General features: G+C 41.2%; 1 protein-coding gene across 1 annotated transcript in view; it reads left to right on the forward strand.

Moving 5' to 3' along the window:
* The first annotated feature begins 1,151 nt into the window (after positions 1-1,151).
* The window catches only part of LOC150078607 (adenosine deaminase-like), a 109,050-nt gene continuing 93,207 nt past the window's right edge, over positions 1,152-16,994 (forward strand). The window contains exon 1 of the mRNA XM_090383688.1: positions 1,152-1,252. Within this exon, the coding sequence (XP_090239814.1) occupies positions 1,205-1,252 (48 nt within the window). The 5' untranslated portion in view covers positions 1,152-1,204. The remainder of the gene's footprint in view (positions 1,253-16,994) is intronic.

Genomic DNA, 16,994 nt, shown 5'->3' on the forward strand with positions numbered 1-16,994 from the left:
CTAGTTAAAAGGAGTGCCATCGGACGATTCGGGGACACTGCCCCTTTACGTGTTAGGAAGACGCCGTTAAAAAAATCCGTGTCCGCGTAATCTCGAGCGAGGTATTTTCCTGAAAATTTTAATTTTTAAAATTAATTTTTTTTCATAAAATTAATATTTTTATCGTACAATTTTTAATAACGAAAAATACTTCGCGTTGCGTTGTTGCTTCACGTTAAACTTCGCACGCCTCGCTAAATTCAAAAAAATTAAAGAACACCGTCGTCAGACGCTGTGACGTCAAAGTGGCACCGCAGAAAAGGAGACGCGTTTAATAACCCGATTGCGGCGTACGCGAAGATGGGTGACGAGCGAATGACTTCCGTTCTCGCGCTGTCGGCTCGTTGTAGGGCACGATTTCAAAGAGAGCACGCGCCGATGCCACGGGATCGACGCAGCAGTAACGGACGCAATGAATGAGTTCGGCAGACTCAAAATGCACAAATTCCGACCGAACTGTTCAAATATAAAATTCTCTCTCTCTCTCTCTCTCATGTGCTCATGAAGTAATTCGAAAAGGTTTATTAAATTCCACAACGCATAATTACTCTTTAAAATTAAAAATATTTATTATCCGATATTGTTTTATTTATTTTTATTATTTTCCCCGTTTGGGGGCGCAACACGACACAACGCAATTTCAACTTTTGATTTCCCGCTGCATTTCAAGCGTCTTTTTAAATGCGCCGTTGAAACGAGCCAAGTTGGAACATTTCTCACCTTTCTGCGGTCACACGAAAGGTCGGTTGGCCCTTTCTTGCGGTGACCTTCGACGCTTTGTGAATTGCAATTGCGAAGGTACCCGAACCCACTGCGGCGGCCAAAGTCGGAGTAAAGCGCGCGCGTCCTTCGTGCGTTCCGATCGCGCACTTTGCTCTTGCGGAGAGAAAAGGGGTCGCTGTTGTCGTCTACAAACAATTCCGACCGTAAAGTGGCGGCATAAAGATTTTGACGGACTGTTTGCGACGTATCAACAGATCGCTTCTCTGCCGCGCGCTGCGAGGCGCATGCGCAGTCCAATCGAGATAAGCAGCTTCGTCACAGATTTTTGTCGGGAAATGCGCGCGTCACGGCTGGGCGTATTTCGGATCAGTTCACTTCCTCGTCCGTTCGAGTCCTTTTCGCTGTCCCAGATTCACTTTGCCTGCAGGTCCCCGAGAACGGAATGAATCTCTTCAAGCAGTTCGACCCTTCGAAGATGCCGAAACACAAGGTAAGACGATCGAGTAGCGAAAATTAATGTTTACCTCGTTCTTTCCAGCCGTCGAGAAAAGGCCCTTTCTCGAGGGGTGGCATCAGACCGAAGGATTAATTCCCACTTCTCAGTTCCCTTCATTTCAAGTTAGATAATCTGTCTTCGGAAGGGAGGGGGGATGGATAACTCGCACCTGTTTGCGGTGCATTCGTAGCCGCTGCAATCGTATTGACAGTCTACAACCGAGGTGGGTGCACCAGGCAAAATTTTTGGTGGGGTGGCAGTGCTTAATCGGAAGGAAGCTGCGCGACAAAGTTTACGGCTTTGTCCTAAACTTCATCCTTTCGGATTGTTATTATTAAATCAGTTTATTTACCCCCTCCCCCAGTAAATACGGCGTGAACCCCTTCCACGGCCAATCAGCCAGGGGGCGATCCGAAATACAATTAGTTATTTATATTCGAATAAACAAGTTTACGTGATGTACGTAGGAAAATAAATAAATTTTTGCGATCAGTGGATAAATGAGAAAGCGGCCAAAAAGAAGAATTAACGGCAAAAAGATTTGCAAATGTGGTGCAACTTCGGCAGCAGGAACGAACTGGACACACCTCGGCACGTCTTTTGGTTTCTCGGATTTGTTAATGCGCAGTAGATGTAACAGCCGCACCCACGTGAAGTTCTCCGGAACCACCCAAAGCCATGATTGAATTATTTCACTTCTGGTAGCGAAGGTCCCTTTGGTGCCACGAGTGAAATACTTGGGAATCGCGGTTGATGACAGCCTGACGCGTTGTCTTCATTTAAAAGGGCCCTTTCACGCATTTCAAAGTGCGTGAAAAAGCCAAAGAATTCGGTTAAGCGGATCACATTGGGATTAAAAAAGGAGGGTTTCAAACTTGTTCCACCGCACGAAGCAGTCTTGTTTACCGATAGTTGCTCAAAGAGCATCGATGTGGTATTTTAGAGTTGCGAATGTTAAATCAAAGCAGGAATTATCGATGCAGCGTTCAATGCTTTACGTTGTCGCTAATTTATGCACAACAGTGTCCACTAACGCCAGCACGTATTGGATGGCCACGTGCCATCACACTTTGTATTCGGGCACGTTCTATTACATTAAAAGATGTTACCTTATTATTATTAGAATTAGCCATATGGCGCAAGGAAGCCTGAGGCTTACGCTGCATCATCCAAAAAAAAAAAAAAAATTTCGAGACAGAGAGAGAAGTAGAAGGGAACCAAGCCCATACTCACCAGATGTGAGCCCCTAGGGGTTCTTGAACATTGCTGCACATCTTACTATTGGTATGCCTAAAGTTAAGAAAAGCATTCTGGCTGAACTGGTTCGTATGTGGCAGTAGAGATGGGACAGAAGTGCAACTAATATGGCTGCTATCATTGGTCCTTAATTTGTTCTTTCAAATTAAGGACACAACAATTCTCTCGTTTACAAATATGAAACAAATATTTAAAATGCTTTTTCCTGTTATGGAAATGTCGTACAGTTTAACTGGCCACGACTCGTTCAATTACATTTTTTCTACCTGGAAAGTGGTCCTTGGCGGTCGACTAGAAACTTGGAGTCACGCATTATACGATCGTTGTTTATATGTTGAACGCAGAGACGGGTTAAAATTAAAGGACACTCGAGAATAATTAACGCTACCCCAGGGCCGCCAGGAAGCGAAATCGAATTAGCCGCCCCAAAATATTTGAATTAAAAATAAAAAAAGCGTAAATAATTATTAATTTATTGAAAAGGAAAAGAAATAAAAATCTCACGCGTAATATAATCAAACGAGAAACAAATATAAAAAAAAAATCATTAAAATCTAAATCGCAGTTGTCCACAATAATAAAATAAGAGGAAATTTTAACGCTAAAAAATTAAACAAATTTGTTTCATCGCTTCCAGGTGTGCGAATTTATTAATTAATTCATTTATGATTATTTGTTGCCAAAGATCATTTTCTCTCGAAATTATTGCCAAATTAGAGAGCCGTCGTTGAAACATTTTCGATCGCAAATAATTTTTGATTCATTTTGAGAAATCCGAGCTAACTGAAACTGGTAAAGTTAGAAAAATTCTTAATGCTTCTACTGCAGTTGGAAAAAGATCTGTAAAATCGTTCTTAAAAATATATTGTAACGCTTCGATGGAGTAATATTGTCTTTAATATAAATTTGAAATTCTTCAAATAATGCTAAACGATCAGTTTCGGACTCATTGCGATCAATGGCGCTTAACTTAATACGTAAATGTTCGCAATGATTTAATAAATCGTCATCCGAACTTTTTTTTTTAATTCAGAAATGTTATAAAGCATTTTAAATACTTCTACGTGTTCTCCACATTTGTAAAGGAGGAAATTGCGTTCATAATTTGAAAGAAACGATTAAATTTGAAAGTTTATAGCGGTCGTGAATAGCTTCATATCTGCTTTCGTGATCAAAATGGCGTTTTTTCATTCTTTTCCTTCCTTCTGGAAACGAAGCTTCAGTGCCAACGACAGCAGCCCTGTTATTAGCCGAATCGACAATTGCTTCCTCTATTCTGTTTTCTTTAAAATAATATTCCGTGATATTTTGTAGACATTCAAGAGCTTCGTATATATCAGAATCTTCTTTTTTTTTTCTTTTTTTTTTTTTTTAAACACTTCATTACCGGATTAATTTTGCTTAAAGCATCAATGCCGAATTATAATTGAACAAAGAAACGCGTTATTTTTAAGACTATTGATTCAGAACTATTCCTTGTATCCATATCTTTATTTTCGTCTTCAGTGATTATAGAACAATCAAATCATAGCAAGAAATTTAGCTTCTCTGTCATTTCTACTATTTTATCCGTAACATTTTGTGAAAATTATTTCTTTTGTATTTGTTCACCCAAAAATGCACGATATTTTTCGGTTCAGATTTCTGAATACGGCGAATATGTTCTCCCATAACCGAATCGAATTTAGCAGTTGTTTCAGTACCGTTGTTTCGTTTTCATATAATTCTTTGGAACATCCTCTGAACGCTGTACGTTGCCTCGCTAAAAACAGTATCACATACACTGTACCTTATTCCGGCTGAACTACAGAACGTGGTGTGTCCGTTAAGGGCGTGCCCGAAGATTGAAGTGATTGTTCGGTCGAGTTCTGCTATTGGCTTATTACTGGGAATGCGTTATTTACGTCATTTTGCTTTTCTCGTTGCTTGATTGGATGCAAATTCGCTTCTGATTTTAGCGTCAACTGCGAAATTATCGTGCTGTTCTTTACTTGTTGTTGTCATTTGATTTTTAGGAGCATTAGCAACTAAGGCCATATTGCTCCTTGTTCTTTAGTCGTCGTCCTGCTGCTCCGCTACCTCGGTTATTCCGTTTGCAAAAGGATGGATGGATGGATGGAAGGAAGGGTGCAATTGAATGGCCTGTGAGTGGTGCAATTAGCTTCGGAATACAAGTGTTTTCAGTGTGGATGTTTGATGAGGTGTACCAGCCGGCATGCGAGGTCTTGAGGTTCAGTTGTCATTTATTTTTCTTTTGTTTTCGAGTTGTTTCTTAACGATTTGATGTTTTTTGCAGTAATTGTATGAGTTGTTAGTATCCGGTTCTCTTTATGTTAGCAGGGTGTGGCGACAGCAGCCAAAACAAAAAAAAAAAAAAAAAGAAAGAAAGAAAATGAGCATTTCTGTTAACGTGTATGAGCAATTCTCGTTGTTAATGCAAACGAAATCGTCTAGAAATGTATGAGGAGAAGAATCAATAGTTGCATGTGGTGTTAATTTCTGTCAGCATGTTTAAAAACATGCCATTTCACCGTTTCTTTTTCTTCATCTCTTCTAATCCTTGCTTAGTAGCACGAATTAAGAAGCAAACTAATTGCCTGAAGATCAGAGGTGCAAACAATGCGTTCCCAGTTAAGTCTCTCGTAGGTTAGTCTGTTCGTTACGTGGAAATTTTCTTCGTTCTACGGAAACTATTTTAAATGTAATTAAAAAGGGGAATTCAAAAAAATATCGCCAAATAGAAAATTCCGCTATAAAGAAGTTCGTTAAACAGAGGTCCGGCTTGTATAAGTCAAAATAAAATTTGGCGCCCTCTTGAACTGCCGCCCGTAAACGACGATTACCTCGGCTACCACCTTACGGCGGCCCTGTCTACCACTCTCCAACCTTCACTCCATACTTCCCCAAAAAATGGCGACTGTAAAACTGATTCTCAAGAACCCCAACAAGGACCCACAACTACCGAACTCGTACCGGTCTATCGCCCTCCTCACAGTCATGAGCAAACTACTGGAGCAACTACTACACAAGCGGATTCAACCCTACTACTCTGCTGGCAACCCGGAATCACCCAATCAGTTTGAACTATCAACTGTGGATGCCATGAGGAACCTTCTGATTGCTGTTGAGGAATGTCAGAAAAAATACCTCCTAGCCATAGTAGTGGACTTTGCCAGGACGTTCGACTCCCTTTGTTGGCCGAGCATCCTGGACAGACTCCGACAAGCGAAAATCCCAGACAACTTTATACAACAGCATTAAAACTTACCTCTCCGAACGAGCTATACAAATAGTGACACCATACCACCGAATCGCCAGGACAGTACACCGAGGATGTCGCAGGGGGTTCGTCCTATGCCCCCGCTCTGAAACATGGTCTTCGACGAGTTCCTGCACATTAATCTTGGGGAAGTGCATTCACAGACCTTCGCTGATGATTTAATCTTTAGAGTGACTGCAACTCAAGAGCTCAGCTGGAGGACCAAGCAAACAATGCCCTAAAAATCCTAACAGAAGTGGGCAGAGGACAACTTTCTCCAAATGTCAACAGAGAAAACCAAATCAATCCTACTGAAAGGAAACCTCAATGTCAAAAGGCCACCTCAAATAAAAATAAAGGGCACCACAATCAACTTTCACACTGAAATGTTCTGTTTGTTTGCTTGAGGATGTTTTTGGCGCATGGGCGTCTATGGCCATAGTGCGCCAGACACTGAAATGAAATACTTTGTCATTTTCGACATAAAGCTATCATTCCAGCCCCACCTGAAACAAATCAGGAACAAAATAAGGAAATACTCTGCCATGGTTGCAAGGATCACAGCCGCGACTGGGGCCTCAAAAAACGCGTCCTGACGTATTACAATACCACTTTTATTCCAATGATCACCTACGCGGCCGCTATTTAGTATCACAGGACCACTATGGTCGCCAATAGAAGAACACTAGAGTCAACCCATCTGTCAATCTTACTCACAGTGACTCGAGCCTGCAACACAGTCAGCACAGAGGCACTCCAGGTGCTGGTCTGTGTCCTCCCATTGGACCTGGAGGCAGTCCGACGCGGCCTAATCTACTACTACTCTCAAGGGATCCCTATCACATACCATGAATATACAATCGAACCGACAAATGGAAAAACTGCGACTTCAAAAACAACTCCAACAAGAATGGCAGAAGAGGTGGATGCCTCCACCAGGGGGAGGTCACAAGGAAATTTTTGCTTCAGCCGTGACGAGCACTCACCTTTCTACTAACGGGCCATGGGCCCCTTCAATGACAAGCTCACCACGCTACGGCTCCTTGATGACCCACGCTGCACCTGTGGAGATGTTGAGAGCTGGTCACATCTTATGCATCAGTGTCCAAGGTACGAAGATCTGCGAAGATTATTCTACACGATATTAACATACATCCCACTGGACCAGGAGCATCACCTTTTGGACTCACGCGATGAATACAAAATCCTCACACAAAATACGCCTAGGACCTCTTTGCGAGAAGAGGAACCCGATACGCGCTGACAAACTAGCAAGTGACTGGAACCAGTTTCACTCTCCATGCCACTGTTCCCTCTAACAGAAAATAACCATTAACAAGAATGGTACATTCTTCGAAGAATGATTGTAGCTCTGGACAATGCCTACAACCCAGATTGGACACCAAACCCCAAAACCGTCAAAGAAAACCAAATTTTACCCAATCAACAACCTGGATGGGATACTTTCCAAAAAGAAAGACGGAATCTCTAACAAGCCTGCAACTCGGAATGGACCCTGAACTCCTAAAAAGGAAACCTTTACTGAACTTTGACCAAACTACTGGATTCCTACAGCAGTCTGACTGAGATAGCAGCTGTGCTGCACATGTATCATTGGAGATCCATCATAGCGACCGCTATCTGGGACTGACCTGTGGAAAGGGATCAGACTGACCTTCTGGACAGGACATTGTCCTACCTTTGGCCAGGCCATGATACCGATGTCACCGGACTTGAAGGAAGCGTATCGGATTCGACCAACTGTCGCCTTGCTGCCTATGAGCTATTTGGCGATCAGTACCCTGCTCCCTTGCTGGGTACCATTATTCCTCTTTCCTGGCAAGGGGAGGAGCATGGGGTCTGCCCCATTGTCACTAACTGGGAGCATCTTCTCTATCGCACCCATTCTTGACTTTCCTCTTCCCAGCCTTCAAGTCTCTCTCCCCCTCTCTGCCTATACACTAGTGTATGCCCTACACGTCAAAATTTAACCTCGCCCATTGACTTTCGGCTTCCAACCTAGCGGACTTTTTTTATTATTTATTTGTTATTATTTTTTAGGTTCTAGCCACTGAAATCTCAGGAAATTAGGTGGCAGGACCTGCCAGAGTATATATATAAGCTACTGGGTTCCCGGTCTGCCTCCACGGGGTGTAAGTGGAGCGACGTTGGACCCCACCAAAGGTCCAGCGCTAAACGACCACAAGAACCACGGTACAAGACACTAAACGATCCAAGACTCCACATACTTTTAAATCTCTGGAATTTACAGCGTACTGTAATACACCACAACGTAAACAACGCGGAGAGGAGGGGGAACCCCTGTTGGCGCTTGACCCTAAATACACTTACTCCATCCCACCCCGAAAAAATGAAAATTTAACGATATTTTTAGTTAATAATAAAATAGTACTACTTGTAAATGGTACTGTGAATAATTTCCTCTTCTAAAGTTGTTGATAATTACATTCTGTAAATGATTCGCACTTTTGTAAATATTGCATTGTAAAAATTGCCATTCTTGCATTTTCGTACACCCTTCTAGCGGGTTGGCTGTGTAAAAGGGGTGAAAGCAATCACTCGCTATTAATAAACGGATTTAATAATAATAATTAAACATTTTGTTTATATTTTTTAGATTTTGGTTTAAAAATGATAGTTTTCATATTGACTATAAATATTTGCAAATTTTAATTTAATTTAGAATTTAAAATATTTCATGGTGAACCGTGGCTTTCCACGGGGAAGGATATCGATTGGATTGATATAATGAACGACATGGATGAAATAAAAAGCGTGAATTGGTCCAAATAATTTAATGCAATTTAGTGTCTTAATTGACATCAAGCTAAAGTAATTTTAGGTAGGTGACAAAAAAAGCAAAAAAACAAAGAAAAAAAGAAAAGAAAAACGTCCTGGTTTAATAGCTGGAAATCACTGTCATTGAACATATTTTGTGTTACTCCGAGCAGCCTTAAGAACATCGGCATCGTTTTTAATTTTCTCAGAAAAATCTAAACAAATATCTTTAAAATTGAGCGGATCATTAGTTCGCTTTTTAGGAGTGAAAGCGAACATCTATTCGCCCATCCCCCACTTCGAGTTCATTGCACTAAAAGTCCTTTCTGAATTTGGCCAAGTCCCCGGCACTTAAAAAACATACGAAATGACCTTGAAAACATTTTAAAGCTTCAAATGAACACTTTTCAAAAATTAAATGCCACTGACTCGAACACGTTTTAAATGTTTCAGAGGTTGACTCACTTTCAGAATTTGTTTCAGTACTGAAACCTCATCAAATAAATCATTCGTATCCAACTTCAATTAATTTAAAATATTCCGCTACTTCAACAAATGACTCGTAGTTAGAACAACCATTTTTAAAGCTTAATTTGCCAAGTTTCAAAAAAGGGCTCTTTTCATTAAAATTGAATTTGTTTCCAACGCAGAAATGAAATGAATTATGGAATGCTTTGGAATCATTCATTACAATGCTGATGAACTTGATGCCCAAAAAATTGTTGATCCAGACGATTCTTCGGTGAATTTTTTACATCATTCGTTGTATAAAAGAGGTCGCTGGCACTCGTTTCATTCTTCTCAAGCTCTTTTGTTGCTTTGCAAATTATTTCGCCTCCTACGCCTGTGCGGAAATCCGCCAATGCCATTACGAGGGACGGCCGTTGAAAAATGAAAATAAAGGACAAACTGCGTCCTCGATCGTTTCAATAAAGGACAAGGACACGTTGGATAAAATAAAGGACGTCTGGCAACCCTACGTAGAGGCCTTCCATACAAGCCCGTTTTGCAGAGATTCTGCGTCGTTCGGATTTTCAGGTGGAGATAGACGGAAGTCGAGTTCCCACTAAAGACACTCAATAATAAAATAATAATAATAATGTTTTTAGTCCGATTTGTATAATTTTGAGTCACAGTGTGTTGGTAAGCTGGATTTTGTTTCTGGAGAACTTAGCCGACCCAGATTGTCTAGTCTTGTTGAAGAGGAAGCCTATATTCACGAAGAGAACCCAATATTCCACATGGATTTGCGTGGAGGATCGGAAAGGAACCCGTCTTGTTCCCGAAGTGGTGCTCTGTGGGGAAAACTTAACGACAGTTGTACTATTCGCAGTAAAGCGAAAACACGTGTTAATACTGAACACGGCGGGCCGGTCATCAGTCAGGGGCAGCACTCGTCTTCGACGCCTCGCAAACGCGAAGTGACGAACGGTGTTGCCCATTTCGCTGGTGTTCGCAACCAAAAAATGGCCGAAATGCGAGCGAAAGAAGGAAACTTCAGTTCACGAACTCGGCGGTTTCGCCTCAAAACTTAAAATCGCGAAAGAAGCAAAGAAAGAGAGACAGAGAAAGAAAGAAAGAAAAAACCAGCTTCAGACGTTTCTTCGGAAGCAGATCCTCACGGGATGTGACCGATTTTAAAGCACCCCCTTCTTGAGCTGTTGGAGTAAAATGAAGCGCGCAACACGCTTCCTCCGTCGTGCGTGTGGGCGATCCTCACGCTGGTCGCCTGATGCCACCCGCCTACGGAGAAAGAACGGTTCTCGGATCTTTAGTCGGACCGCACGTGCAGCTGAACTATAGTGGCGAATTGCTGAGGTTTCGGATTTTGGCGAAGGGGAAGAGCACCCAGCAGCAATAGGGTAAACAGTACGAATACGCCCTTTCAATCAAGCAAGCGTGCGACTTTTATTTTCTGCATCAACAAACATGAAGAAAAGAAGCCGAGAGACTCCTCTCAATTGAACAGAAATGTTTGTCGTCTATTCGCCCTCCCCCAACAGGTCATCAGACAAAAAGAAGAAATGTTCATTGCACAATCCCTCAATTCCCCCAATCTTTGATCATCTGCCACTTCGTCTGCGTCAGCCAGCCGAAATGAGTTTCGAAGGGCATTGAATCTTCTTTTATTTTCTTTGACAAACTAATCGACGAATACAGGGGCGTATTCGGGGAAGGGGGAGAGAGGTGGAATATGTTCCTCCTTAACCAAGCGTATAACTGTTCCTACGGCTATGTAAAAAAACACTGATATGGAAACGCTCCCCTGGGCTGACTCACTTAAAAAATCTTGGATATAATAATTCATCAAGATGAAGGTATAGTTAGTTAGCCAGAACAACAAGATATCATAGTAAGGAATTCTGAATATTCTGACCTTCCTCATGAGCCCCCTTTTTCTACAGAGGAGGTTCGATATGCAATTCATTCCTTGTGATCGGGTACATTCCCGGCTATCGATAGACTTGAAGTTGAGGTCTTGAAGCGTGCTTGAAAATTATCCCATGGACAATTGTTACAGTGTTCAATTCATGCCTTCGTGCAGGTCTGTTCTCTAAGATGTGGAAGAGGGCTGTCTTGAAAATACTTTTGAAAGGACAGACAACCCAGCGAACGACGCCCTGTCCTACAGACCTATTACCCTGCTGCCCGTAATGGGTAAAGTATTTTCTGAAAAATTAATAGCTGGTAGACTTACTAAGGCATATAACTCAGAGGTCTTTCATCCCTTTGTCAATTTGGTTTTGTGAAAGAGCGTGGGCCAGAGGATGCTGTTCACGAATTACTTGAGCATTGTGACAGCACAGATACAAAATTTCTACTGGGTCTCTTTGTGAACTTCAAAGGGGCCTTTGATACACTTTGGTGGCAAAGTGCCCTGGAAAGGTTTTGGGAGAGCCAGGTGACTGCACTTCTGTGTAATGTCGTAAGGAATTACTTCTCCGATCACTTTATAAGTGTTAGAAATCAATTTGAAGAAATTACAAGGTCTGTCTGAAAGGATGTCCACATGGTTTCGATATATGGTTGGGAAAGAGTTTAAGGTGTAAGCATGATTTCTTACACAGATGACCTTGTACTTTTGATTAAACATAACTCGAGGAAAACCTTAGAGGATACTGTAAATCTTGTACTGGCTGATTTACAGCACTGGACAAAAATTCACAAGTTCGGGTCTCTATTACGAAGACGCATCAAATGCTTCTGAAAGGATCTTGTATATCCTCCTGTCATTAAATATATTGAGCCGGCAATCAATTATAGTGGATTGAACGATCGAAGGAGTTTCTTACCGCACGTAAAATATGTCAAGGGGAAATGCAAAGTTATTTTAGCCAAATTCCGACAAATCACGCGTAAAGAATGGGGTTTGAAGTGGAACCTTATATTTTAGGCAATTTTAAACTATGGGGCTGGTGCCTGGGGCTATAGATGCGATAAAGTGATAATAATTAAGCAATTGCAACAAGCTCAGAGAGCAGCCACGCTCCTGATATCCAGAGCTTGCAAAACGACTTCTACTGCAGCTCTTCAAGTGCTCCTCGGTAAAATTCCAATGCAGTACCGGGTTCAATTTAGATATTGAGTTTATCATTATGGGAGACGTAAATTCCTGCGAAAATTGCAGGCATCTGTCTGAACTTGGAGCATAACGAAATCCAAGAAAAGAAACATCTTCGGATGCTTTTTTGTCAACAAATGGCACCTGGGGTTGGACTGCAACTAATGCTAGTATAATCACTAAAGATTTTTTCCAGTTGTCAGAGTTTGTCAAGAAAGATTTCCTCTGGCTATTCCCAAGCCTTCGCACCACGTTTTTAATTATCGGTCATGGTAGTTTGAACAGCAAACTGTATAAATTTAAACTGGTAACTTCGCCATTATGTCATTGTGGTGAAGAAGAAACTGTAGATCACATCTTGTATCACCGTTCATCTTACAGTGACCTGCGGATGGACCTAAAGGATCACGTTGTTCACTTTTCTGACGGCAATAACATGGCGTTGGTTGCTTCTCAAACCGTCTTTGTAAAATTCAATACATTTGCCAATCTTGCTTTTAAAAGAAGAGAATTTGCAACAAGCTTTCTGATATGCGTATGGTGAATTGTTTATGAAGAATTTCAACCTTGAAATTACACGTGGGAAAATTTTCTTAATGTTTCTGGATAATTTTGGAAGGCATCCCTTACATACGTGGCTACTATACTGATGTAGTGAATCTCAGGGTGCGCGTGAACTTTCGCGACTACTGGAAGTTATTATTATCCGTTTATTTCCATAAGGAAACCACCCCGGGACGGCAAAGAGCCAGGAGGGTGCTAAGTACATATCAGGGTACGAGATACTACGTGCAGTGGGTTACATATACTGAATACGTAGTCTCGTCCCGAAATATTATATACACATTCTATGTTTAATATATATACAGTATTTAAATAAATTCTTTATTATTGCTGATAAGTACAGAACATGTGCTAGAGACAATAATACTCATCACGGCGACATGGCCATGATTCTGTACATACATTATACAAATCATATACTGTATTTACAATTCAGTAATTCCATATACAACTTATATATTTACACAACTGTTAGGAATTTTCCAGTGAACAGCTTACCAAATTATTGTTGTTGTTAAAGCAGAAAGTTTCGCTTTTACTCTCAATTCTTTGGTACTTTGCAGCAGATTCATATTTCATTAAGAATCCTGGAAGATCTCTTTCCGGTATGCTGCATCCTCACAGTTTTTCGGCATCTTTGTGCATCTAGGGAGTTAAATTTTTTTGCTGCATTTGATGGTAAGAATCTTTGCAGGCTACTAAGATTGTTCAGGACTGGACGCAGTGGATGATTTACTTCCCCGCAACGTCTAGCAGTGGCACGCGGTTTCACTAGAATATTATTGAGGACTGGAGCATCCACTCTGCCTGTGAGCATTTGTGCGAGAGTGTGTATGTTCCTGTTAATTGTCCGCTGCATCCAGGGTACGATGTTAAGGTATGAGTAGAGAATGGCCCTTGAGATAGTAAAAGGGCGGCCAGCAACTCTGTTAAGCCATCACAAGAACCAGTACTCGATCCCAAGGACTGACTTATAATGTGAATCGGGAGCTGAGGGCCAGATTTGAGAGGCGTACATTGGAATTGGCAGGACACACATTAAAATGCACTTTTGGTCGCTAGTTGAGGATCCCTAATTCCTACCAGTTCCTGTCTGGTAGCCCATAAAGCGGCGAATATTTTTGTCTTCATATGGGCGAAGTGTTGAGCAAAGGTGAGTCTGTCATCCCACTTAAGACCCAGGTCCAGGTGAGAGTGCACTTTTTCCACACTAGACCCGTTCACAGAGATCGAGATGTCATTTTTATTCTGCTTGTAAGTTATGGTCATTTGGGCAGATTTCTGTGCATTAATACGGAGCCCGATGCAATCAAGTTATTGCTGCTGCCTATCATGCAGCTCTGAATGTACTGGCACTCATCTTCCTCTAGGACGTTCACATATTGGGAGTCGATTATAGGACTTTTGATGAGTTTTATAAGTTATTGAATTGATCTTTCAAGATCTTGTGATACCTTGTTACTGTATGTATATTATGTATTTATTTTGTTAATTAAGGGTCTTTATAACAATTCTAATTCGGGTTCCTATGAACTTTCACCTACTGGATGTTATGGGAAATTGGCGACCTTTTGAACCCGAGGGTATTTTGCTGTGTTATACAGATGACATATTGCTGTGTATTACCATCAAATTTTCTTTATTTGTTTTGGTAAATGTTTTTGACATAATATTGTTAAATTGATCATGATGCTAGCTCTGGCTGGGCTAATCGTTGGACCACAATTGTTGGTCTCTTATGTGAGGTATTAATTGAACTGATATGATGTTTGTTAGCTAAACATCTGTTACCTTTTCACTTGAGTTTACTACTATGTGTTAATTTCTTACATCTGAAGTTTATCGATGTCACTGAATTGTCTATTTAACTCGTCGATTTTTCCTCAGTCTTATGGTGTCAGTTTGATCTCTTTTGTTTGTTGCTAGGAATGAGTTAGTAATGGTTATTGAAAGTTTGCTGTAAATTATGAAAATCATGTTGTAAATTATTGCTTTTGTTCAAAGCTTGAAGATGTGTCTGAAACCAACTCCCGATGTCGTTTCCATATGACGTAAACAGTTGCAGCTTTTCACGTTGTAAATAATTGCATCTCTTCAAGGTTTGAAGATATGTTTGGACGATGACCCTTGCTTTTAATTGGTGTAATTATACGCTGTACATTACTTTACTTCATTTCTTCTTCGGAGTTTGTGGAGGTGACAATCGACTACCTCCACTCTCTTTGACTTCTGCTGTTTTACACGATGTAAATTTACGCTGAAAACAATTTCATTTCTTCAGAATTTGAAGAAGTAACAGAACCTCCACTCCCTATATACTATTTTTCCCTTTTCATTCTACTAACTTCTATTTCATGAGGGGTCCCTCTGTGATCCTTCTCTTTTCTACTCCATTCACCCAATCCCATCCATTACCTAACTTGTATATATACCCTCTCTATTTCTTCTCAATTGCACTCACAAGGACTTGACCTCTGTAAATGTGTAATCAACTTGCATCTCTCCAAGATGTAAGTTAATCCTGGCCGCCTTCCATGACCGGAATTTGCGTTGGCCTCACCAACAAGCTTTCTGATAAGATGTTATGAGCGGCTAATACCATTTTTGCTGTTATGGGAAAAAGTGCAGTGTATTGATGTCTAACGGCACCAGGGGTTCCTCCCATCTCCGCGTTGCTTTCATTGTGGGTGTACCAGTTCGCTGGGAAGGCCAGAGATTTAAAAGGGTGTGGTTAATCGATACGTGTAGTGTTCTTTTCTTAATCCGGCCGTTTAGTCGCTGCACCCCTGTTGAGGCCCAATGTTGCCCACACTTAGCCCCGCGGAGGCAGACCACGAATCCAGTAGTTTCAATTTCACTCTGACAGGTACTGCCACCTAATTTCCTGAGATCTCAATGGCTAGGACCTAATATATATATATATATATATATACACACACACACACGTTTCCAATAGTTCGATTTTCTTAAATACTGGTGTTTTTTTAATATAATACATATAGGTATTATTGTTAATACAATACTGGTCTTTAAGCTAGCCTTATCTCGGTTATCTTAATTTCCCTTGACCTATACATTTAGGATTTAGAAGCTTATTGCGTATTGCTAAAGAAAGTTTCATGATAATTATTGACGAAAATAGTTTTATATATATCTGTAGCAATAGGTAATTATCAATACTATTTTATAACTATATAATATTATTTTTACATTTTTATACATTTTTGTATTACATCACGTGGACGTCAAACGGATTAAAACACTATAGAATGATAATACAAAAGAATAATATATATATATATATATATAGGGGGATAAACGCTAGAATCTAGTTAGGCCGAAAGAGGTTGCAAGTGTGTCCAGTTTGGCAGCAAGTGCAGTCCGATGATGACTCGTTGGTGGGGCCTAGTCCTCTTCTAGGTGTGTGGATTCATCCTGGGAGCGACCACATCCTGGCTCGTGCCACTCCCATTGGTCGATGCTGTTTCAGTAATAGTATTCCAAGGTGCTCCATTTATTCTGCTGCATATTACGCCGTTTATTCTTAGTATTTTGCGATCCTTTCTTCTGTGTTGATGTTCATTATCAGTTTGCCTTTATTTATTATTTGTGGTCATCTATTCTTTGTGGATGGCTATCTGTTCGTCGTCTATTGAAGACGTCGAGTGCAAATCGGCTGAGGACTTTGTATTCATCTTCTGAATCCAGTAGATGGTACTCTTGATTTTTCGGCAAGTACTGAATCTCAGTTATAACTCTACTTCTGTGTTCTTCGCAGCATTCACAGTCATGCATAATATGCTTCCAGGTTTGAGGTTCTCCACAGGTGCATGCGTTCAGTTTTGCTTTAAATGGGCCGTGGCCCGCCAGGGGGAAGGTTGTAGTTAGCCCAGGCTGGAACCACGAGGGGGCTTTTGGATACATTTTTGGGACTATTGGTATGAAGCTTCTTGTAACTTGACCCTTTGGCGCCATCTCCCATCTGTGCTACCAAATCTTCAGCATGTGAGCCACTATTCGTTGTTTCTCTGTCGTCCGGCTGTTATTGTTTGATTTTTAGGAGCATTAGCAACTAAGGCCATATTGCTCCGGGATATGCGGTGGTCATTCCCTGACCTTCCGCATCCTCCGTATTTGGTAGTCACAGGCTCGAACCCCGGTCTAATCGAGAAGCGTGTGCTACGCACTGCCGTTCCTGCTCACCTGGCTACGGAGGCGCCGTCCGGCTGTTGGTTGGGTCCAAGGGAAAGTCATAGATGGAGGCAGGCATATCCTTGGATAGTAAATACATAGTC

This window comes from Mastigoproctus giganteus, chromosome 10 (assembly GCF_048544385.1).
Source record: "Mastigoproctus giganteus isolate SK-2022 chromosome 10, ASM4854438v1, whole genome shotgun sequence".
NCBI lineage: Eukaryota > Metazoa > Arthropoda > Arachnida > Uropygi > Thelyphonidae > Mastigoproctus > Mastigoproctus giganteus.